This window comes from Candoia aspera, chromosome 8 (assembly GCF_035149785.1).
Source record: "Candoia aspera isolate rCanAsp1 chromosome 8, rCanAsp1.hap2, whole genome shotgun sequence".
In the NCBI taxonomy this organism is placed as follows: Eukaryota; Metazoa; Chordata; class Lepidosauria; order Squamata; family Boidae; genus Candoia; species Candoia aspera.
This window is the reverse complement of record NC_086160.1, coordinates 57,953,812-57,979,880: the sequence shown is the minus strand read 5'-3', so window position 1 is coordinate 57,979,880 and position 26,069 is coordinate 57,953,812. Positions and strand designations below refer to the sequence as shown.

Genomic DNA, 26,069 nt, shown 5'->3' with positions numbered 1-26,069 from the left:
CTACTCACATTTGCATGTTTTCGAACTGCTTGGTGTGCAGAAGCTGGGACGAGCAACGGGAGCTCACCCCGCCGCGCGGTTTCGAACCGCCGACCTTCCGATCGACAGCTCAGCGGTTTAACCCGCAGCGCCACCGCGTCCCTAAATAAGAGTACTCATTTATAAAATAAGGGAAGGGAGATGAAACAGGGACACAAGTAGAAGAGTTATCATAGATGCGAAATTATGGAAGAATCAAAAACTATACCACTAATACACTGTGTTTATGTAAAGGAGACACATAGCAAGTGGGACTGATGATAGCAATTTCACATCTAGAAGACTATAAAGTACCACACTGGACAAAGTAAGATGGCAACACAATTGGCTAATTTCTGGCATATTTCTGCGAAGCCCAAATGGTCCAAATACTGAATAGACAGAGGGTTTGAAGTTCTGTTTGCTGGACAGCACTAGTGTTTTGTTCAGTTAATTGAACAGCTATTACACCAAAAGGCTAGGAAGGGACAATATGTTTCTGTATCTTCTGCTTCTCATAATGTAACCTGGTATTTTCAGTGTGAAAGGATGTACATATGGCAAGACCTTCTTGGAAATGCTATACAGTACATACTTACATATCCTCTTCTATGACTGGGGCACAATGAACAGGCAACTGGAAAGTGGAGCCATTCCGTTGTTGCTGGCCTGTCCAATTTACAGAATTGCTTATAAGCACCATTTCCCCAGTGCACTGCTCTCTAGATATATCGGTCATATGATCTGGAGTTTAGAGAAACTAAAGTCCAACATTCTCAGGTCTTCTACAAACAGACTCATTTGGTAAGGAATGGAATTATCATGGAAATCTACAAGACAAATTGAGGGGAGACTGTGGGTTATGTTCAGACTTTTGAAATTATTCCACAGAAATCAATGGGAGTTAATACTAACCCACTCATTTCAAATAAGACTACTGTAGGCATAATTTAAGTCTATCTGATGCTTTATCTATCTTAATCTGGACTATCACAACACAGTTTAAGAAAATGTTCTTGAAATACTACTAACTTACCAACGATATCCCTTGTTTCCTCCAGGAACTGAAGACAGCTTGCTTAACACTTTCACTCTCAGGGGTAACTTAACCTGAATCTCTATCATGGTCCAACCATCACAAACATAATGGTTAAAATCCTGAATATTAAAGTAGAGGAATCCAAATTTATCTTCCCCACAAGAACCCTGTGAGGTAGTTCACCCAAAATCACCCAGTGAGGTTCAGTGATTGAGGCTGTAACTTAACCTGAATCTCTATCATGGTCCAAAAATCACAAACATAATGGTTAAAATCTTGTATATTAAAGTAGGTGGTGAGGTGAAAGGTCCCCTGTGCAAGCACCGAGTCATGTCTGACCCTTTGGGGGGACATCGCTATTGCGACGTTTTCTTGGCAGACTATAGCGGGTGGTTTGCCATTGCCTTCCCAGTTGTCATCTTCCCCAGCAAGCTGGGTACTCATTTTACCGACCTCGGAAGGATGGAAGGCTGAATTGACCTGAGCTGGCTACCCGAGAATCCAGCTTCTGCTGGGATCGAACTTGGGCCGAGGGGAGAGTTTTTGGTTGCAATACTGCCGCCTACCACTCTGCGCCACATGAGGCTCATATTAAAGTAGAGGAAACCAAATTTATCCTTTCCACACTTTATAGAATCACAGAGTTGGAAAGGACTATTTTGGCTATTGAGTTTAATTCCCTCCACAGCACCGAAATCCAAATTAAAGCATTCCAGATAAGTCTGTAACTTAAATCCATCATTCTATGTTCTGCATTTTGGAACAATGGAGGTCATATCTGGAAATTCTTTTGTATGAACTTCCTTAGATATTGGAAGAATGCTCAGCCTTTTCAAGGCTAAACATTCCTAATTACTTCATGGTCTCTTCACAATATTTAGATTCTAGTCTCCTGATTATCCTTGTTGCTTTTCTCTGAACCTGATTCAGTTTGTGTGCTTCATTGATAAACTATGGTGTATGCAACTGAACCCAATACTTAAGTGGGTCTGACTAGAGTAAAATGGAATTCTCTCTTCTAACTTGAAACTCTACTTCTGTTGATGCAGACTAAAATATACTGCTGATTTATGTTAAAGGAGGCATGGAAGATGTTTGTAATCACCAAGGGCAGTAACCAGGAAGAAGCTACTATTTGCAGAAAGGAAGGCTAAGATCAATCTTTGATCCCATTAACCATTTAGTTTCCTTTAAAATCTAGAACTCTCTCAATGTTCCTACTATTTCTCTAACCTTAGCTAAATTTTCTATATTGGTAAATATCAAGTCAAAAACAGCTAATTGCGTGCCTTCCTTTACGTTCAGAAGCAGGTTGTTAGAAACACTGGTTGGGAATCTCTCTTCTATTAGATGCTTGGCAGAGTTTGCCTTGCAACAAATGTCAGGGTAACTGTGCCCCATTATTCTTATTTCATGCCTTCTTGAAAGCTCTGCTATTTGCTTTTTGGAGATTCTCATCCACATCTCATTTTTGAATGAATAAGTAATTATTTTTTTAAGTTTAAAAGATCTGAATGTGATGTAAGTTGTTTCCAAAGAAAAACAAATGTTAACATATGTTCCCCATAGTAACATATGGCTGTGAGAGCTGGACCATAAGGAAGGCTGAGAGAAGGAAGGTCGATGCTTTTGAACTGTGGTGTTGGAGGAAAATTCTGAGAGTGCCTTGGACTGCAAGAAGATCAAACCAGTCCATAGTCCAGGAAATAAAGCCAGACTGCTCACTTGAGGGAATGATATTAAAGGCAAAACTGAAATACTTTGGCCACATAATGAGAAGACAGGACACCCTGGAGAAGATGCTGATGCTAGGGAGAGTGGAGGGCAAAAGGAAGAGGGGCCAACTAAGGGCAAGATGGAAATATGATATTCTAGAGGTGACGGACTCATCCCTGGGGGAGCTGGGGGTGTTGACGACCGACAGGAAGCTCTGGCATGGGCTGGTCCATGAAGTCACGAAGAGTCGGAAGCGACTAAACGAATAAACACCACCACCAAAAGTCAGGCCCCATAGACATTTTTTTCTATAAATTACATTAAATGTTTGAATTGGTTGCTATTTTCTTTTAAGCACTTCCTTAGTTGTTTGATGCATGACCTTAGAACATTCCCAAATACAGTGACATTTTATCTAGGGAAAAAAACCCCATTAATTAATAAAACATATTGTGATTGGCTTAAAGGAACTGACTTTTGGTACACTCTGTATATGAAGGGAACACATTAAACACAGCTTTGTCAGATTTGTGAATTCATCTTTTTCTTCATTGTTTTCAAGCCCTTATACTTTTGAAGTCATGAAAAACACAGAAAGTGTTGTAAAATATGTAAAATCTTTGTCAAGGAAAATGCTAGGCTTCTCACAAGACTTTTATATGGCTATATGAATGGTTTTTTTCCCTCCAAAAGTGTTGTAATTACATCAGAGCATAGGAGGAATCTTCAACCTCTACATTATCAGTACTTGTTATGGTTTGGACCAAACTATGTTCTCAAAAATTCAGACATTATCGGTTATGTTGATAAAGCATCCTTCCCAACCTAGAGTCCTCCACATCTTTAGACTTCAACTCCCAGAATTTGCAGTCAGCCAAATTTGCTTCACTTCCCAGAACTAGTGTCTAAGAATTCTGGTAAATGAAGTATGGCACATATGGAGGAAATTGGGTTAGGGAACATTAAGCTAAAAAAGGATTTAGATTTTTCATACTAGAAGAACTTCTCCACAATTGTTTCAAGTGGCACATTCAGCAATTAATTTGTTCCAACAGTGTTTGCATGCCTGAGTGAGGGAATGACTGCAAAATACTACAATACATTGCAGCTGCAGTGCTCTTGTAACTCAAGTTGTGAAAAGTTGTGAGCATACCAGTATCATTCATTAGCATGCTCACTATGGAGAAGCTATCGCATTAAGCACTACATTTTCTTGGATGTTGCCTTCACATTATATATACTAGGTGCTATTTTGGCATTCTGAGGCTCTTTGCTTGAACTTTAGTGGGCTGTTAACCTTTTCCTCAGTAGAAAACTGTGGGGATGTTGAACATTCATAGCTGCATGCAAAAATTTAGGCACCCCTGGTAAAACTGTATGTTTCAACAAATCTCCAAGTGAGCAGAAGCTGCCATAAGCTCAGCATGGTACATCTTTCTGCAAATTTGAATGCACAGTTACTATTTATGTGCAGTTGTTTACAACTTCAAAGTAAGAAAAGAATGAATATGTCAAGGGCAGAAGTCTGGACACCTTTTCAATCAGTACTTTGCAACACATCACTGGGCAGAAATAACAGCTTCATACAGCTTCTAACTGGCTTCTGTAGCCAGTTAAAAGTCTTCCAGTTCATGCTTTTGGAATTCCCCCCCCCCTCTTCCTTGCAGAATTTTCAATAATATTCAAATCTAGGGATTGTGAAGGCTGTTCTAATATCATCATCTTTCTTTCCTGTAAGTCAATGGTTGATTAGGAGGTATGTTTGAGATGATATAGCCGATCACTTTTCAGCATTAATTTCTTTACTGACTATGGGATCTCAGCTTTTAGGACATGGTGACACTTAGTTGAATTCATTCTTCCTTCTACCTGCACAATATTTCCTAAGCCACTATCTGCTATACAATCCCAAAGCATAATCGAAACATCCCCGTGCTTAACAGTTGACAAGATGCTCTTTCCTTCAAGTGGTTCACTTTTCAATCCAAATGCATCTTATATGGTTTTTACAAGATACAGTTGGATTAAATGTTTTATTATTTTTGTTTGTTTCATCAGTGCAAAGCACTTTCTTCCAAAATGTTTCAGGCTTATGAAAATTTTCTTCTGCATATAATATCTTGTTGTGATCAGGCTGAAGAAAAGGTTTCCTTCTGACAAGTCTCCCATGCAAACCACTGTTGGATAACCAATGCTGAACTGTGGATCACTGTGGACAACTACTCACTTTTTCACCAGGTCACAGTGATCTGTGGTTTCTGTTCTGCAGATCTCACCAGTTTGGGAGCAGTTCTAGCAGAGATTTTTTTTCTTGGTCTTGCCTTGACATCAACAATTCCATGTAACTTCCATTTCTTAACAATGTTTCAGACTGTGCAAATTGACAGCTGGAAGTGCTTAATTTTATTATAGCCTTCCCTGTAATGTAATGTCTTCATTTTCAAGTGCCCAGACAGTTGTTTAGAAGACCCCACTGTTGTTGAAAGAAGACAGAACAATAATCACAATTGACAGGTTAGAAGGATAAGGTATTTACGGAACTGTCTTCTCCTGTAGGTCTAACAGGTCAATCATCTTCTGTGGGCTTATTAACAAATTTACCTCACATTAAAAAAAAAAAAAGCAGCAGCACTGAATCAACTGGATGTCCAAGTTTCTGCAACTTTCACTGCCATAATCTTTGTTTTCTTATTCTGAATGCATATATAACTGCACAAAAAAGGTATGCAATTGGATCTGCAGAACTATGTGTTTAACTTTGTATCATGTAGAGGCTGTGTCAGTTTCAGGGATTCAGTGAAACATACAACTGAAGCAGGGATACTTAGGTATTTGCAGGCAACTGTGCTCTGCAAATGAAATCTGGATGTTACCACTAAGTGAATTCTAACTATATTCCTGTAGTCCTTTGGCCTCATAGTTCTGTAAAGAATTCTGTACCAGGAGAGACAGAGCTAATTAGATTTAATAACTAGCTTCTCATTTTTAACTCCCTTAGGCAATATACTGCACTTGGCTAAGTTATTCTTCTGATTAATAACATGCTACATGGGGCTTTTCGTGGTGTTTGAGGCTTTGCACATGTTACTTTTACTAGAAGGGCTTCTTCTTAGGGCCAAATTCTCCCTCAAAGTATTCTCTATCCTAGTCAGAAAATATGCTGCTTAATAAAAAGCATATGGACCTCACTTAGGGATTAGGCAAAGATGGGAATTATCTCCTATACATGGTAATTAACATGGTCACTGTTTATATTTTTTAAAAAACCCAATTTATAACCAATTTACTTGTGCATCTTTGTACGTTTCTAAAACAAGAATGGAAACTTAAGCACAATTAGATTTTGTCAACTCACCTAAGAAGCCAGTCAAAACTGTAAAAAAAAGAGGAGGGGAAGGAGGAAGAGGGGGGGAAATAAGGAGGTGGCGGCAATCAGATCAATACGTTTCATGAAAATATTAAATATCATATACTATATTTTTTTCAAGATGCAACACATTATGGACACCTGTTTCTCAATGAATGCCTTATTTTGTCTACCTGCTTTGGTGCAGTTCCCTTGCCCCATACAGTCAATATCCCAGATAGATAGTAATTAGCCAGTTATGAACAGAAGATTTTCCAAAAATAGCAGATACAGAGTATTTGTCTGTTTTAATGTGGGTCTGCTTTTTTAAAAAAATTGTACTACCTTTTTTCCCCTCAAATTTATTTGCCCACTTCAGTATTTTACAAATGGAAAGGCGAGATATAAATAGAATAAATGTGAAAATAGATAAAAAAGCATCCTGTTCTTTCTGGAACAGCTTTGCAGAAGACATAGAGATGCAAGGAAATAAGGAATTAGTCAAAAGATCACCCAACTGTTCCTCCTCTAAGAATATATTTGTATCCAATCAGTTGCTTAAAGCAATCCACAGTTTCCCAAATCTGAATACTGTCAGTCTGAAATCTGAAGCAAAGCCTTTCCATTTCACCATAAAATGACCAAATAAGTAAAATAAATTTAGTAGGGAACTTTCTATTTCATCTATCTCCAGCATCCCACCATTAGATTTTTTCTTTGAGAAATATCTTTTTTTCCACTATCATTAAAAGTTGTATCACACCTTGTACAGAGATCTTCCTGACCATGCTGTCAGCTTATTTATCTGGTCTACTGAATGCATGCCTCCCTTCCATTAATTCTCTGAATCACTTAACACAAACATTGGAATGGTGCAGCCTATGTGATACAAGATACCTGCTCTCCCACCCTAGAAGCCAAAAATAAAGGCATAAATCCAAACAAAGCAGCTTGGCCAGCTGTTCCCCTTAGCAGTGTAAATTCCTCCTTGCCACATTAAACAAAATTTGTTGACAGAGCAACACACATTGATCCAGGAGGCTGCAGGATCAGCTCAGCTTATGCAATGGAAAAGCTGAATACTGCTCTTCTGACATCATCACATGTGACGCTGATGCTGTCAACAAGACAACAAAGATGGAACTCCCAGTCAAGGTAGTGTTCCATTGTATATATGTTTTTAAAGCATGCTTTCATATCCTTTCACTAACTGCTAAACTGCTTCAATGATTTATTACTATTAATTGTAAGGGAACATTTTTCAAACATAAATATTCTTTGTGAACATTAATGATAAAAATCACCTGTCAGCCTTCTGCCATTCAGTAACTGAGAGGCTACCACTGGCTTTCCTGAGAAACTAATTTGAATAGGCTCTGCATCTTCTGGGTTGGTCACCCAAAAGCCCTTGAATGGTGGGATCCACATAATGTTAGCAATCAGTGCTTGGGCATTTATTTATTTATTAGCTTTATATATCACCTTTCCTCTGCAAGCTCAAGACAGCATACAGAGCACTCTCTTCCATTATTTCCCCATAACTCTGTGGGGAAGGTTGGAATGAGATTAGAGAGCTGGCCCAAAAGTCAACCAATGAGCTTCTAAGGTTATGGATGGACTTGAATCTGGGTACTCCCAGTCATAGTCCAACAGACCAACCACTTTTTTCCCTTTCATTATGTTTTTTTTTTTCCTTACATTTTGTCCCAGGGAATGTCTTTTTATTGATCTGGCTATAAGCTGCACTAGGAGCCTTTCTTGGTAGAAATGCTTTAAATACATTTAATAAACAAATGGATTTGCAATAGCTGCAGCTTTGTGGGGACCTAAGCTACATTAGATTGAAAAAAAAAGTTAATCTAAGCTAATTACTAATTATAAAACCCTTCAGTTTAAATATCTGACAAGCGTTTTTGAAGCTTCTGAAATCTAATAAGCAAACAAACAACTCTGTGATGAAGACACAGAAGAAACAACTGTAGCAGAACCAGAAAGAGGAAAATGTCATAATGTCTTCTCGCACTACCTACTGCATTCACGAGAGATCCTCCTCTTTCTCCCATGGGGGGGGGGGATCAAAAGATCAGCCTGCTAAACCATTTTCCTATATCGGAAAATTACAAACAAGAACTTCAACAATGTTGCTTTACAAATCTAAAAAAAACAAAAAAAACCCACCCCTTATTCTCTTGCTGCTGTTCTTTTATTTTCACATCCCACTTATTCCCCCTGAGTAATTTCTTGCTATTATAGGAAAACACTATAAAATCTGGGCTCAATGTTCCAGTTGTTAACACTCCAGTTGTTTCCTACAGGGAAGTGTGGCATTAGGTGGAGGAATCTTTATAGATTACCAAAAAAAGCATTAATTTGGATGGGGGGGGGGGAAGAGAGGAGGAGAGTAAGAAAGGGGAATAAATTCACACGAGTATAATATGCTTTTGAATCCTTTACAGTATTTACAATATAAGGGTAACTTTATACCTTCCTGATGTGTGAGACTGTAATTCACATAAACCACAGCCAGCATGGAAAATAATCAGGGATTATGGAGACAACAGACCAACACACCTGCAAAGTCTGTTTATGAATCCTTTAAGATAAGTTTGGTTAGAGATCTTCCTATCTGAGGTTCATTTACCCCAGTCATGTCTCACTATCTTTGCTTCAGTGCCTCTCCTTGTCCCAGTTATCTCCTCCATTCCCATATTTGAAGCTCAAAGCTTCATTTGTGATGACATTTGTTTATAGCTCTCTAAAAATAAACCCAATTGTGAGCCTGTAGTTTAAAGAAAAACATTAATCCTGTTTTTATATTGTGTTCAAGAACACTTAAAACACTTTTTGGTACATAATTTGGTAATACATTGACTGGTAATAAGGAGATCCTTCCTTCCTTCTGACATAATCATGCTTTTCATGGATGGTTTTCCAGCTGATGATTCAGACAGGCAGGATTCCACCCTGGAGACAAGCACAGCTGTTTGGATTTTCCCAAGTTTATCCAGACAACTTTCCAATGCACTGGAAGTTGGCTGGATAAACAAGTTATTTTCCAAGCTACATCACAGTATGGGGCTGAGATAGTTAGCTGCTCCCTTATCAGCAGTTTATAGATATGTACTATCTCAAGTTTACTGTAGCGAAATTCTTTCTTGTGCATTACTATGGAAAATGGATTGAAACACAAGATTTTCCAAACAAGTTAATTCTTTTCTTGCAGCCCCAAGTCACTAAAGTGATTGCTTGCATTGTAATGTTCAATCATTTTTCTTCCAACTGCCCCCAATTTAAGATTTTTTTTCTTTTTAAATACAGTTTGTGAAAATAAATCATATAAATCTATCAGTTCATTATTGATCAATTCTAGATCTATTAAGACAGAGACAAGATTAGCAACCTCTTTAGATATTAAGTTGAACCTACTTTCTCTCCCACTTGGCCCTGAAGCAAACAGCAGAAACAATAACAAGTATACAAAAACAGGCAACACAACTTGTAACACAACTTAGAATGCTGAAGGGTACCCTGTCTCCATGTGTCATCCATCAATTATATCAATTTCTATTTTTTCCTCCTCTTTGGTACAATGGTATTTATCTAAGGATTGCTCTTGACTTCTCTTCCTGTTTCTCATGGAAATGATTTTATATCAGAGCAAAGAGTGGATGACTCAACTTCCTATTGCAAGTCTCGGCTGTCTATGACCATAATAAAGATATGATTTGATTCCTGTTGCAAGTGCTTAGCTTCAGCTTATATATGTTAAATGTTCAGTGATATCAATAGACACACATGGTGAGCAAATTACACTCTGAAGTCTTGGTCATGCTAGAATAAGCATTGTTCATTGGTTCAACATTTCTGTTAATGGAAAGAAAAATACCAAGGCTCAGATCTCATGCATATCTGAGTGCCTGTCTAGGATCTCCTTTTTTAACCAACATATCCAAGACAAATATATTTGCATTATATTCTGTATTATTATTATTATTATTATTATTTTTCTATTATTTTTCTATTATTTTTCTATTATATTTACACTTGCCAACAGGCATGTTTTGTTAAGGTGTCACCACAATTCAATATAACCTTCCATATGTATGTTTCATCTATCCCTCCATCATCACTATCTCTTTGGAAAAATGTACATTTTTCCAAAGTCACATTTTCTCTATTATGAGTGGAAAAAACTATTTAATTACAGAACAATGTGAATTAGACCCCACCTAATATTTAAACATCCAGAGTAGGTAGCAGCATCTAGATGTCTTAGCTGATTTCAAAAAAGCAAAGCTGCATCAGACCTAGTTAGTACTTAGAAGGAAGACTAAGAAATCCCAGACCTGTAAACTAATCTGAAAAGAAAGCACGGGCAAACCACTTCTAAGAAAACAGTATCAACATGTCCATGAAGTCACAAGTTTTAATGGATACAGAAGAAGTACTTGTATGATCTGCCTCCTTCTTTGCCTTCAACAAAACCCACTTAAAAAAAAAAGAGAAGAAAAACAGGTGTTATCAAGCATGCTAAAATATAATCTAAAAATACAAGGTTGAACAGGAAGACACAGTGTATGTATTTCTGCGGTATTTAGGAATAATTATTTTGGCTTTCTAATGATAACTACAGAAACCAAAGCAGCAATTTCATAGATGATTAGTAGGGATTTACCTATTATACTTCCTTAAAACTATTCTCCAATTTCTATTCTGCATTGTGTTCAAACTAAGTGAAATGTGACATCTCATCATAAAAATGTAGCGCATGTCCTATTTGCAAATGTCTCAAGGCACCAAATGCTGCACTACAATTGAGTGCAACCTTAGCCCTATGGCTGCTTCATCCTTCCAACAGGCTGGAAGAAAGGAGGGAGGAATTAATACACAGTAGAGAAACTTGAGGAAGGGAGAGGGGGCTTAACTGTCAGCAGCTTTTCAAATGAGATCTGGTAGTGCCAGAAAAAAAATACAGTACTGGAACAGGGATACAAAAGAGAAAATGCATTTGAAGGGGCTGAAATTTTGAGAGGAAAAATAATGAAAAGCAAGCAGTTGGACATCATGACCTCAGTGGCCCTTCCAATTTCATGATTTTATTTCACATTCACAAGCCTAAATATATAGTCATGTATAAATCTAAGAGATCTAAAAACTAGAGACCTTCAAGTATGGTATGCTAGGTGATTCTTATGGCCCACTCAGACAAATCCTTGTCCAAGGAGGAGAAAAAACAGCAAGAGCTGGTAAAGAACCCACAAGTTTAATCAAGAATTGCTAGGTCACTCAGTTATTGCTGATAATGGGTACCTTGCTAGAACTTGCATTGCCCCCAACTCTCCAATCTACTCCTGATCCAAAAAGATGACCATTAAAGGCAAAAGGACAGAGAGATAAAGAAGTAACATTACTTGGAAAAGCATTTTGAGAATACTGATCTACTTGAAAGGAATGATATATCTAGGCGTAGGCATAATTCCCAAATACTGATCAACACCAGCTAGATTTGAATGGAGGTCAGATTTAAAATTCCACTTAGGAAATGTCAACTTCCCTCTGTTTATTTGTTAGATTTCTACCCTCTAGAAGTTCAAGGTGGTTTATAGGGAACTTATCTTCATTTTATCCCCAGTTAACCATGAGAGGTAAATTGGGCTGAGAGAGTGACCAGTCCAAAAGTACCCAGTGAATTTCTATGCCTGAGAGTAGACTTAAAACCTGGTCTCCCTTGTTCTACTCCAGCAACTTAACCATTATATCACACTAGCTCTGAAGTTAAGGGTGCCCTGAACTGAGCTTCACTCCTGCTGATGTACAGGAATGTCCATGTAGTCTTCTTGGCAACAAGGGAGTGACAACCTAAAATAAGTAAGAAGATACGTACGGAGGACTCAACTATCATGAACAAGTTTAAGTCTCTAGGACTTATTTGAGGGACCAATTACATCTGAGATTCTTGAAGGCACTTGAGAAAGTTATCTTGGAGCACCTTTCCACATCTTCTATAACAGAGGATTGGAAAAGAGAAAACATTCCTATCTCTAAAAATAAAAAGCTAAAAAGGAAGACCCTGATAATTACAGACTGGTCAGTTTTGCAGGGCAAAATTCTAGGACAAACTATTACAAAATATGTTTGCAAGCACTTAGAAAAGAATATATTGCTTGGCAGAAGCTGGCACAGGTTTAACAAGAATAAATTAATACTCAACCCAATCTTTTTTTCTCAAATAGAGTTGACCATGGAAATATGGTAGTTTTTGTGTACCTTGATTTCAGTAAGTTATCTGACAAAGGCTCCCATGAGATTTTAATGGAGATGGCACAATGGGAACTGGACTTCACTACCACTAGATGCAAAGTGACTAAACAATCATACCCAGCAGGAGGTTCTGCATCAAGCTGAACGGAGATGCTGAGTGACATACCAGAAAGCTCCATTCTTGGCCTCAAGCTGTTCAACTTATTTACAAATAATTTGGATAACGGATATTCAGAAAGGTCAACAATTATTGTATTTACATAAAATGAAGATAACCCTGCATTTAAGATGATCCTTCTATTCCTCGAAAGGGAAGGTTTGACAGGATTATATTATCTTATTTGTTAGATTCATATTCCACCATTTGTTGTTAATCTAAGAAGGTTCTCCCACTTCTAGATAGACCGAGTATTCTTCAGATAGAAAACAGACTGAGTAGCTTTGGGTTTTGGGGCCTACCAGTCCTAGGACTATGCCATCTTTGGTGCCGGATAGGGTTGCACTGCCCCAAACAGACCCCATCCGCAATCTGGGAGTTCTCCTAGACTCATGAATCCTGCTCAAAGAGCAGGTGGCTGTCATGGAGGACCTTTGCACAACTTCGTATTGGGCACCAGTTGCACCATTCCTAGATTGAGAAGCTCTACTCATGGTCACTCATGTCCTAGTCACCTCGGGGTTAGACTACTCTAATGTGCTTTACATGGGGCTGCCCTTGAAGAGTAACTGGAAGCTTCAGCTGGTGCACAATGCAGCAGCGTGGGCAGTTATGTGGGTTTCTAGCAGAACACATGTTACAACTCTGCTTCATGAGCTGCACTGGTTACCAGTCTGCTTCCAGGTCCAATTCAAGGTGCTGATTTTGACCTTTAAAGCCCTACAGTTATTTGAAGGACCACCGCTCCTTGATTACATCTGCCTGTCCCATCAGATTCAGCAGAGAGGAAATACTGTGGGTCCCATCACCCCGGGAGCTACATTTGGCAGGTCCTAGGCAGCGGGCCTTTTCTGCTGTGGCGCCCGTGTATTGGAATATCCTACCCACTGAAGTGAGTCTGGTTTCATCTCTTCTGACCTTCCGAAGGTCCCTCAAGGCCTGGAGACCCCAGGGGACTGATGAATTATTGAGGTGACTACATTATTATTAACATCTCTCTGCCTAATATTTCTTCCCTTTTAGCTTGTTTTTTTACAATTTTTATTTTTTAAAAATATTAATAATAATTGTTTGGTATTTATTAACTAATTGTTTTTAGCCTTGTTATATAACACCCAGAGTCACTTCTTTGTGAGATGGGTGGCTATATAAATTTGATAAATAAATAAATGCTGCATTCTTTTGCTAAAATACAACATATGTCATTGGCTGAAGATTTATACCAGTCTCACTGGATGAATTTTATTCTTTTGACATATACATATACATGGATATAAACAAACAGAGGCAGAGTGAAATCCCACCTCCTGGCACTATTTTCCAACCTCTACACATTCACTGGAATGTCTGCCTGAAGCTCACAGTTACTTTGTTTTCAAACACTTCTATGTTATTAAAAATGCCCCTAGTAGTTTCTAAGAGGTATAACCTACAATGAAAACTGCACCTATTATTACAAAAAGAAAAAATGACTTAAGACACAGAACTGGAATGAATATTCTCATCATCTATCAGAAGGTGCAAATACAGTGGTTAAACCATCTAAAACAAAAAAGGGTCAGCCATCGGCCTCTCTGATGTTATGCAAAGATGCAGGAGAGCTTCTTCAAAAAAGACCTTAACAACTGGGCATTTTCATAAAGGGCACAACAGAGGCTCTGTTCATTGCAAAATTTATTGTAATTTAAATTCCACTCAGTAATCAGAGAACTCTGGACAGATTGCAAATAACTCTTAAAACATTAAAACAGCAGAACAGTAAAAACAGCAAAGAATATGAATAAACAGGAAAAAATGAAGATAAAGGACATAGAAACCTCTATTCCTAGTGTAACAAGGATATTTAAAACAAAAATTAATAACTAACATGCCTGGGACAGATGTAATTGCTTAACCAATGAAGAAAAGAGATCCCAGTGAGTGCCAGGAAGGATTTCATTGGAAAATATCCTCTCTTATCTAACCCTAAACTGCCTGATTTCACTACATGAAGAGCTCCTGAGGTTAACCTAAATCCTGGGAAAGAAGATATGAGAGGACAATTCTCTGACATATCTGTACATTTGAAGCAGATCACAAGTACAGACAAGCTGTTAGAAAATTATATTTTAAAGTGTGTGGAACAACAGTATCTCAAAAAAAACCCCAAAATAATATGCTTTTGTATGTCTGTATCTTGTCAATCCCTACAAGTAACATAGTGCTACATGTAGCTCACACTGATACCCTCAACAGTGCATATGGCAGACTAAGGTAGGTGGGATTAAACTAGGACTGGATGAATGCATTAAGGATGAGTTACTACACCTACATATGTCTCTTTTAGCATTCATAACATTCATTTTTATTACTTACAAGGTTGCCCCACACAGAAACATAATATGAGTGAAAGAACTGCAAAAACAACAACTTTCTGAAATTTACAAATGTAGTGGTATTCTCATCACTGGATTTCAGAATATTATTTATTTAATTGATTGACTGATTGATTTCTATAGCTGCCCATCTCAGCAAGTGACTCTGGGTGGCTTACAGAATATTTAACTCTGTCTCATCAGAAGCTAGAAATTAAGCCTATTCAGTAATTCTATCTTATTTCAGTGGGAAGCAAGCCCACTGGCAATATTACAGAGGTAGAATAATAAAGCTATCAGTACAATGCTAGGATTTGCAGAACAACCAAAAGTCATCTCTCTTTTTAAAAACTACAATAGAATTAAAGGAAGATCCAAAGCAAATGAGGAAGCAAGTATCTGGTTAATCAAGCATCTGAAAACAGATACTTGATTAACCAGATATTTTCAAGAATATATTCACTGTCATAGGAAGAGGACATAATACTTTTGAAATTTGTTTATTATTTATTTAATTATTTATTTTCAGTTGCTAGTTTGTTGAACACTGGCACACTGCCTTCAGTTCTTAACTTAGACCAGCATTTCTCAACTTTTTGACTCTGGAGGAACTCTTGAAATATTTTTCAGGCCTTGGGGAACCCCTGCATATTCAGGCTCAAATGTAGGCCAGAAGTCACAAAATTACTAGATTCGTTTCATGTGTAGGCCTGTATATATGCATTAACAGTATTCTTAAACTGAAAATAAAGAATGAAACTTACTTCTTTAATGTGAAGTTAAACATTAGTTAAACACAAAGCAGTGTGACTTAGGGTTAAGGTGAAAAAAAAAAAGACTTTTCCCTCTAAAGTCTCTGCTCTCCTTTCCACCCTTTAGCCCCCTCTCCCCAAAATCAAGAGTAATGATGACCTCACAGTGGGACAGGAATGTCTTCTGAAGCTTGATAGACAATCGGGATGCTGAGGTACAAATCCCAACCCCTCAAAGACTGCTTACCTCTGCCATAATATACGAGGCATTATGCTGTATTTATTGCAATATGTAATGAAGCAACACTTTGGTTAATGGCTTATTACACCATAAACCAAACATTTTATAAATACGATAGAGGAGATTTCCTGTTACCACGTCAGTATTTATTTTTACTTACCAGTGACTGGGGCATCTATATCCAGCAAATTTTTTTCCTGGCGGAGAATCGAAGCACCCTCTGTTATTATTCTCAAAGCAACACTTTCTTCCAGCCTTCCTTCCTTCATAAGGTGTGCCTTTAGGATATCCACTCGGGGTTTTCCATCATTGTCAAACACTTCCTTCGCTGTGAGCCGATGGCTTGGAGGAAATGGGACAGCTGCAAGAACAAAGGTAATGGATTCAATGCACCAAGAAAACCCCTTGTCTCAATAAAAAGCAGTGTTTTATCTCCACTACTGATCGCTGCTTTCGCTTCCAAAAACGCTTTGTATTTATTAGATTGCAATGCAGCAAAGTATTTCCTGGTATTGTTAGAAAGCTTCTTGGATCTATGTTGCAATTCCTAGTAATTTATTTGTAGCTGGCTATTTTCTTCACCCTAAAAATTAAGCACTGTTATATTATAGATCTTGATTCTTTGGATCTTTTAAATGATGAACATTTTGTCTGAACATTGGTTATGAAAGAAAATGAGGAAGGGGAGGAGGAAGTAGTAAATGCAGCAGTTGTACCCAAGAAAACACACACAAAGCTATTCTGAATTTTTCTTTACAGGTAGTCCTCACTTAACAACCATTAGTTCAGCAATCGTTTGAAGTTAAGCCTGGCCCTTCGTGAGGCAGCTGCTGGCCGAGTGAGGCCTCAGCCACATGCAGCTTTGGAAAGGCCTCACATGGCCAGCAGCTGCCTTGCAAAATGCTAGGCCAGGTGTACCTTGTCAGCAGAAGGAGGAAAGAGACAGCAAAGGTCGGGTGGGGCAGCGGGTGTGCAAGGGTGGGATGCAGGTTGGCGGAGAACAGGGCGGCCAAAAGGGCAGAGGAGGGGGATAGATAGGTGGGTGGGGAGAACTGATGTGGAGGCTAGTGTGGCAGGGCAGGAGAATGGTAAGGTCCTGGCGTAATGATGGTGCAGCCCTGGCCTGACGACCGCAACCCGAACTACCGAAACTGCTGTTGCTAAGCAGTAGTCATGTGACGTTTCACCTAACAACCTCATTGCTTAGTGATGGAAATTCTTAAAAATGAGGATTGTTAAGCAAAGACTATCTGTACTGCTTTCCATGACTATAAGACTCACAACATGATGTTTCCCCCTGCAGGTGTTACTGGATATACCATCAATTGTACAGAGCTGGTTTCAAAATGGTACTGATGCATTACAAGTAGCAAAAAAAAAAAAAAGCCACACCTCTACAGCCTTGGAAAAGCAGCCTTCTCTCCTCTCCTGCACCTCTGAATCAAGTGAACCAAAATATTCTACCAAATAGAAGCTGCAGCCTTTTGTTTTTCTGGCAGCCAGCTAGTGCTAGATAATCACAAATGGAAAACAAAACAAAAACAAACAAAAACAAACAAAGCAAAACAAAACAAAAACACAGCCCATGCTTAGTCAGCTGATTGGACCTGCAAATTGGGCGATGATCAACATTAAGACATTTACCTTTAAGCATTATTTTTAGGGGAAACTAAGGGTGGATAGCCCTGTGGAACTGAAGAAGAACAGATGTCCCACCTGTGAGTACTTCCTTAAAGAAGCTGCAGCTTTTTCTGGTAACTACCCAAAAAGAAATTTGAGGTAAAGAGGTACCAACAGTATACTCATACCTGCTCCAAAGCACCGTGTTGCTGTCAATACACATTTGAGGCCTGGAGGCACACAAGATCTTAACCATGCACTAAATATTCCTTTGCCTATGGAAGTATTGATTGAATGGAATGTGAGGAGAGGATGTCTCAGTGCTTGTATACCTGGAAACAAACTGCTTCCACATAATTTCTGCAATGGAAGTTGTCAAAAATCTTTTAAAAATAACTTCTTTGACTGATATTTTGACAAGTCAGCCGCTTGGTAACAGGGTGCAGTGACTACTACTCTTACCTATTGGGCCATAAGATGAAAAGGATGGGAACAAAGAGCTTGCTCTCAATTTCCACTTTTTCTTTTTCTTATTTTACAAATATCTGTAATATTTTGAGTTTTGTTACAGCAAAACATGTCGCATCTAAGTTGCTCCATTCTATATTCAAAAATAAAAATGACTTCTATTTTGTACACATCCCTACTACCGGCACATGAGGATGCAAGTCTGATATTTCAGTTGATGTTAAAAACGATTTAAGGTATTATCATGTAGTAAAAATAAGCTTTACAGAACTCAAGTGATACTACACCTCTTACTTTCTTGCCTCCAGATTAAAGAGGGAGAATCTGGTCAGTTTCAAGGATCAACATGAAGGTTATCCCAGCTTAACCCCCCTTCCCAAACAGCTAAATTGGAGTGGCATTAGAAGCTATCTTGCCAGCTGCAGCACAATTAATTATATTGATTCAAGCTGCTGCTGTGGGTAATTCAGATTATAGAAAAATGAATGAAAATGTCTGAGAAGGACTGAGAACTAGTATATCAACAATGTGCTCAAATCTATATGATTTAATAGAGAATTCATCCCACAATATACTGCAATTTCTTAGTTAATTAAGGAGTACATTACTTTCTAAATATTAAAGCAGATCTTCCTAACACTGGGTCCCATATACTTCTGAACGCTCATTCCCTAATCTACAAATGGTTGGAATGATAGGAGTTGTACTCCACCAAAATCTGGTTGCAAAGGTATGGAAAAGGCTGTCTGAAAGAGCTATTTCATATGCTGTTTTCCATTCACAGCAATGAGGAATTTAAAGATGGGAACTGCACTTTCCAGAGAATTTAAAACATTCTATTTCTCTGCAGACAATGCTGATCTGGCCATTCTGTGGGATGTCTAGTAGTTTTCCACAAGTTATCCTCCAAGCCATAATGTTCTAGATGTGGTCTTGCCCCAAAACAGACCTGTTTTCTGACACATCATGTCTTGAACAACATGAGCTGCTTCTTGGTTGAAGAATTAACCTCTAAAAACTGCCAGACACTCCCAGATTGGCCAGATCAGGAAGGTCTAGAGGAGAAATGGAACATTCAGGAGTGCTCTGGAACACCATGTTCCATGGAATAGTATAATCTTTATAGACCTAATGAATGGTATTTTTCATTCTGTTTCATCCTTCCCATACGTGAAAACATAATCTTAAGAAATTATAAGAAACAGCTATTAAAACCACTAGATGGACTAATGAAACTGTGCAAAAAAAAGGTATTTCATAAATGTATTCATAAAAATATAGGCACACTAAAATAGGGCATCCAAGCGAAATGGGAGAAACGTCAAAACCACTTACTGGAGTCACTCATGAGCTACTCACTCATCCTCTCTCATTCAAGGGGATTGAAAAGGAACTGCTTTCAATTTTTTTCTAAAATTGTCTCATCCTATGCTGATCTGTGACTGCGATATTGTTTTGATTTGATTGCCTCATACTGTAAAGCAGGCTTTTCCAACATGGTGTGTCTGTCTTCAAATGCCAAAATCTCTCACCAGCTGCAGAGTGATAGGGAGATGTGTAACAAGAAAAACACCACCAATATCCTGTGACATACTGCAACAGTAAACTCGAAAACCCCAAAGAAATTCTCCAATATTGTAAGAATGAAGTAGAAAAAAGCATATTTTGCAGAGGAATAAAAGTTTCAGAAACTGGAAGACAATCACATAAAAATATGTATTTTTTACAAAGCTGGCCACTGTAAAAGGGTCCATATTATTGTAAAGTTACGCAAGAGGTCAGCCACTCTCCTGAAGTTATGTAATATACTGGTGAAATGTACTTCGAAACAGCTTCCTATATCCAGAACATTATTTTGCTTTATGCTGAGAGATAGGAATTATTTCTAATCTGAAAATTGAACACGTAATGTCTGGGAAATAATGAGTTTTTCCACAATTCCAATTTATGATCTTGAAGATTATCATATATTCTAAGCAATATTTAGGAGCGAAAGAAGGATACAATTCTGGTAGGAATGGGACTGGGTTTTCAACAGGTTAGGAAACTAGAAAGCAAGAAAGACAATTTCCAAGCAAAAGGTAGCTCTTGTGAATCTTGGCTTGCTTCACAATTTTCTACATTTACCCTAAAAATTATTGACAGAGAAATACAATCCTTCAATGCAGCAGAAATGGTTAATATTTTTGTTTAGTGCTGCCTGTGCCAGCAACATCAATGTTCTCAGCATAGCTTTGGGAATAAAGTTCTTAATTAACCAGCTGCTGCAGTGCCAGCAGAGGGGAACACAACACCATTCTTGGCTCATGTACTATTGTATTCTCTAACTTCCTGACATTTTAACCATTATAGTCTAGCTTCTATTAAGCTCCCACTACAAAGAAGGGCAATCCTTTTCTATATGCATGAATATATACCAATGATTCAGAAGTATATAATCAAATCTGTTTATTCATCTACATGATGCAATGCTAAATATTGCATTTTATTATTGTCTATTCTGGCCATTGTAAATCTGGTACTCTTTCAGGCAGTTTGGTTAAGAGCGGTAGTATTCCAAAACATCTGGAGGGCACAAATTAGGAAAAGCAGGATTAGTCAAACTATATTGATACAAGACAAATAAAGTTTCAATCTCTTCCATCCTCATTGTCATCATGACCTTTCCTACACAAGGTTGTATTATTTGAGATGGCTACTAGGGCCCCAATTCTGCCTCCCATGATTCTATAATACTTTGTAATAATGGGCCATATCTTAAGAAATTGGTATGGGTTACAAGCATATGATCTCCCATTCTCTTTTCAAACACAATTTTAGAAGAAATGCCAACCCTCCCACAATTTATTTAATACCAGTTCAGGGCATTACAGAGATCATTTTGATATAGACCAGACATCTAAAAATCATTCTAGAAAGCCAAGCACAAATAAGTCACTTTACTAGAGCTGGGCTAAAGACATCAGTATCAAACTTCTGAAGTACATATTGCTGAGAACTTTGTCTTTTTAAAATGTTTACACTATCTTGAATTGATTTACAAAGTAGGAAAACTTCAACCACTTTTCCTATTATTTCACCTATACTCTGTTTTTGAAGTCAACTATAAATTATATGTTTTAGTTTTGTTTTAAGTAGACCAATAATTATATTTAATTATCATTTAATCATAGAACTGGAGAGAAGAACTGATTGACTGGTTCTTCAAATGGTATGACCACCAATTAGTTCAGGCTGAAAAATTCTAAAAAGCAATCAGGATTTGTGCAGTATGTTTGAGTCACTGAAAATACTACAAAAATGTTTTATAAATTGAATATACAATAGAAGGGACTCAATATCCAGACTTTAGCTATTTAAAATACATTTTCCAGCTGCGATTAATTAGCTCAAAGTAAAAAAAAAGAAGAAGAAGAAGCATGGCTGACCATTTCCCACCCATTATATAACAATAATACTGTTTATTTTGTACATATGCATGGCATATTTAACTCTAGTTTTTAACTTTTTAAAATTGGTTTTAAAGGTAGAAGGCTGTGATTGTTGTGTTTTAATTGTGTACACCACTCAGAGTCACATGCAAGTGAGATGGGTGGCCATATAAGTGTAATAAATGAATGATTGAATGTTTTATTTCCACAAAGGAACTAAATATATATTTAAACAGCAGTGATTACAATGGAACTCTATTAAAGCATGTAATTTATGCCATCACCAAGAGAGGGCACTTAAGGATTCTTATTAAATGCACAGCCCACTCTTTAGGCGTAACTCCTCTTCTAAGGAAAGCTCTTAAACTGGATAATTTCTTGATGGGTTGCAACCTTTTCTAACTACAGAAAAAAACAACAACGAAGTACCTCAAAGACATTCCTTGTTGGTAAAGTTTTCACAGACTAGACTCCAGTTTATTACATGCATGCAATCTTCATCCTTCTTTGGCAGGCATTCACTCTCTCTCACACACAAACATACAGAGAGGCATACAGGGAGAAACTGATTCAAATGGCAATGAAATGGAAATGTATAACTCTCAATAAAGCAAAAAGAAGTGATCCCTTTGAGCTGATAAGTCAGCTGAATTGTTATTTGTTCATTTGCTTGTTAAATTGCATTTGCTTGTTAAATTGCATATGCAATTTATGTTATCCAGAAGAAATGCAAACTAAAAGAGGCCTTTATTAAGGCACTGTCATAATTCACCGCTAGAATCTAGGGTCATCCTGTGAACTAAACAGCAGGGGGTCCTGGAGGGAAGGAAAGAAAAAAAAAATCTTTTAAACAGGAACAAGGCTATCCATAGTTATTAATTAAATGGTTGTATCATCTCTAATATCCAAGAAATGTGCTTTTCAATCCTATTTTTATCTTTTGGTTGGTTGTTTTTGAATGTATTATATTTCTTGCTGTATATTGTGAGTCCCCCAAAGTTGTTTGGAGTCAGGCAATGCCTAAATCAATTACATTAAATTTGCAAGAAAACATAAGAGATGTCTTTCCAAAAACATCTGGTTGGCCATCGTGAAAACAGAACGCTGAGTTAAATAGACCTTTGATCTGATTCAGCGTATCATTTGGTAATGTTCTTACATAAGAAGAAATGATTAATCTTTTTTTAAAGTGATTTGATAAGGTTTAGAATATTGATGAACAGATAACTATAGTTTAATTGTTAGTCACCCAGAGTCATGCAACTGAGATGGGCAGCCATACAAATTTAGTAAATAACTTTTATAACAATAAATAAACTATCAGCTAAAGGATGCATCATGCATCCCTTTGTCCTAAGACGAAGTGTCTGAGAGAACCACATACTGTAGACAAGCAGTTGCAAGCAAAAGGTTTCTAGCAACAGTACACTATTATATACATTTCTCATAGCACACAATACAAATGTATATGCTCTTATCTGTAAATTGATCACTATTAGTTTCTTTAAGCCATCTATTTTAACCATAAGTGTAAACTAGGCCTTAGAACTGATTAGTTTTTGTCTGAAAAATTACCCGTTCCCAGACTCCCAGTGGCAAATAGTTCATAATTACACACAGTTAATACTCTTCATTGCAAAAACTGAATAATGACTTTGGTTTCTTTATTTATGTTATCATTCACTCTTTTCTCCACGTGCCAGGAACATCTTATATTTTTCATGAAATTTTTGCAGGGGACAGTCAGAATTCTGATTGAATTCTAAAATTCTGATAAAAAAAACGTTGATAACTGAAGTAAGGGGAAGTGTTAATTTTTATTACTGTTCTTCATGTCATTGAAGTCATTTTGACAGTTACACATTGGCTTTATTTACAAAACATTCAACCCATTTTCTGGGTTGGCAGAATACACTGAACCATAAACTAATCAAAAGGGCTGGGTTTGCACAATACACTAATCCACCAAAATGCATAAAAAACTAACAAACCCAAAGTCTCCCCACCAATAGAAGCACTTGCAGGAAGAAAAAAAGTCAAGAAGGTAGTCATGTAGTCAGACACCATCTTAAGTTTTCCCTCTCCAAATTAAAGCTAACCAAGTTTACTGTGCTGTGTTTATTTATTTTTAATTGCTTTTTAAAACAACGACAGAAAAAGGAAAACAAAAACAAAAAAATACACAAAGATACGTATGTTATAAAAATATATAACAGGTGTTAAAGATAAGAAAAATATAAAAGACATAAAATAAAAATATGAAATATAATATGTCATTACAACAACTTGCTGTGTTAATGAACCTCCAATCCCCATCTATATAGATCCAAGTGTATTTAATATTTGTATCTTAGCATGTCCTTCCATGGTAATCTGAACCATGCAGTGATATATGCAATAGAAATAGTATGATTATTATTCTCAGACACATTATGTGAAGACCCAGCTCTCTGGAAAAGGTTCTAATGCTGGGAAAGGTGGAAGGAAAGAGAGGAAGAGGATGACCAGCATTAAGATGTATGGATTCAGTTACAGTGATGATAAGTGCACTATTGGGAGGCTTGAAAGAACAGGTTAGAGACAGATCATCATGGAGAAAAGCTATCTAGATTTGATGGCACATAATCAATCAATTATTATTATATTTTTATCCTGCCTTTAAATACTTCTATGCATCTTTGCTAGAGCAGTAACACAGCAATCTCCAAACGCTGCTCTCAAAATGGATTTTTTAAAAAAATAAAATAAGCATGTTTATTAATTCCATAAACCTTCTTACTAGCTTATGATTAGCCATTTGTAACCAAAAACAACTAGCCAAGAAAGCTTCATAAGCTTTATGGATCATATAAAAGCAACTAATACATACAACAGCTACCTTTAAATCTTCAGTGGCTATATTTAAATCTGCAACAGTAACCCTAGATACAATCAATAAGCCCCCCTCTTTAACCAGGGTTTGTTAGTATCCAGATGTAAAACTGATTTGAAAGTTCTAGCTATTATGAACTCCATATATTCCAATTTCCATCTCACTTAAAAAGTCAAAATCATGCAGGATACAGTGAAGGCACCAGATTCAATCCCAATATTTCCATATCTTCAACAAGGTAGAATACGGTAAATACATATACAGTATGAAGGATCAGACCAAAAGAACACATACTTGAAAGGTATAACAGAGCGAAGTAGGGGTTTTTGTTTTGCTTGTGCTAAGGAAGGAAGATGTATTATATCACTCATACCCAAGAACTGTTAAATTATTGTTCTAATAGTTTACAATTATCCTGATTTTCTGAGATCTCATAGATCCTTAATGAACTTAGTGATTTCGCATTAGGCCATGATCTCACTAATGACTTAGAGTTTTCATAGCAACACTCACCCATTCTTAAAGCCTATCCTCACTACTATTATATGAACCTAACAATGGTTAGATGGGTCTAGGAGTCTAAGTCAGAAATTATCTTAGTTTTAAGCTATTTACTATATTATGTAATATGCAGCTCATAACCTCTAGTGTTTTCTTCTCCCCATGGATGCTCATGGTTGGATAATTTCTGTAGGAAAAGAGAAATTCCCCAACTATTTTCCAAGAGCAAGATTTCTTCCTTGATGAGGAAAGTACTCTCACTACTAAAAAAAAGCTCCTGATGTCTTCACTGCCAATCACTACAAACCATAATCAAACAATGAAAGAGAAAGTATTTGCTCATAATTCTTGGCTAACTTGTCACATTCCACTTCAAGAATTTCTTCAAAGTTATCTTTTCAGTCGAAAGAAATCTCCAAGGCAATTCTTTTTTATTAAACTGAATGAGAACTAATATATTATCCTATGTGCTGCCAACTACATATGTGTACTGTACGTGTGTATGTTTCACCAGCTTTAATAATAAAAGAGAAAGATGAAGGGATACAGTATTTGCAGACAACTGCTGTAAAGGAATAGCTATTTTAGACTTACTTTGCCAAGTTGCTTGTTACAGGTGACATTCAGTACATTAAAAGAGAGTCATTACAATTCATGGTTGCTAAGAAAAATGGCACAGTCACAGCCCCCTAATAATAGAAGAACTGTCAAACCAAGTACTACAATAAATAATTATCTGAGGAGTTATAACACTCTTCCCAAACCTGACGCCCTGAAGATGACGGATTTAGCTGAGTATGATGGAAATAATAAGAGCGCAAGGCACAGGGCTGGAGCAATATTTACATACAGAATACTTACCTTTTGCTATTGTACTGTACACCTGGCATAGATCTGAGAATTCTATGTATTAAACAATGACATAAGTAAAATCTAAGAATATTCAAAGCACAACAGTTGAACCTAAAATTTATACTCAACATTTTCCATCTCTTTTACTTTAGTGTTGCCTCAAACCATGTGTAAACTGCAGAATTAAAAACACATGACATTTACAGTTTATTTTTATTACTTAAAAACAATGGAAGAGAAGGAAAAAGGAAAACAAAAAACAAAGTACAGAGAAAAAAGAGAAAAGAAAAAGTACACAATGGCTAAATGAAATATAACGAACTATTATGTATATTTTAAAAGTAATAAAGTTGAATTTTCAGGCAGAAAGGAATCATACTGTCTAGTCTTTCTACTGTGTCTGTCGAAAGGCTTAAGAGAGCATATACTCTGTCAACCAAT

At 37.1% G+C, this 26,069-nt stretch overlaps 1 protein-coding gene across 3 annotated transcripts in view; it reads right to left on the bottom strand.

The window, feature by feature from the left end:
• PPP3CA (protein phosphatase 3 catalytic subunit alpha) overlaps positions 1-26,069 on the bottom strand; it is a 207,016-nt gene that overhangs the window by 101,873 nt on the left and 79,074 nt on the right. For all 3 annotated transcript variants that reach the window (XM_063310446.1, XM_063310447.1, XM_063310448.1), the window contains exon 2: positions 16,045-16,245. In XM_063310446.1, coding sequence (XP_063166516.1) covers positions 16,045-16,245 — 201 coding nt within the window. The remainder of the gene's footprint in view (positions 1-16,044; positions 16,246-26,069) is intronic.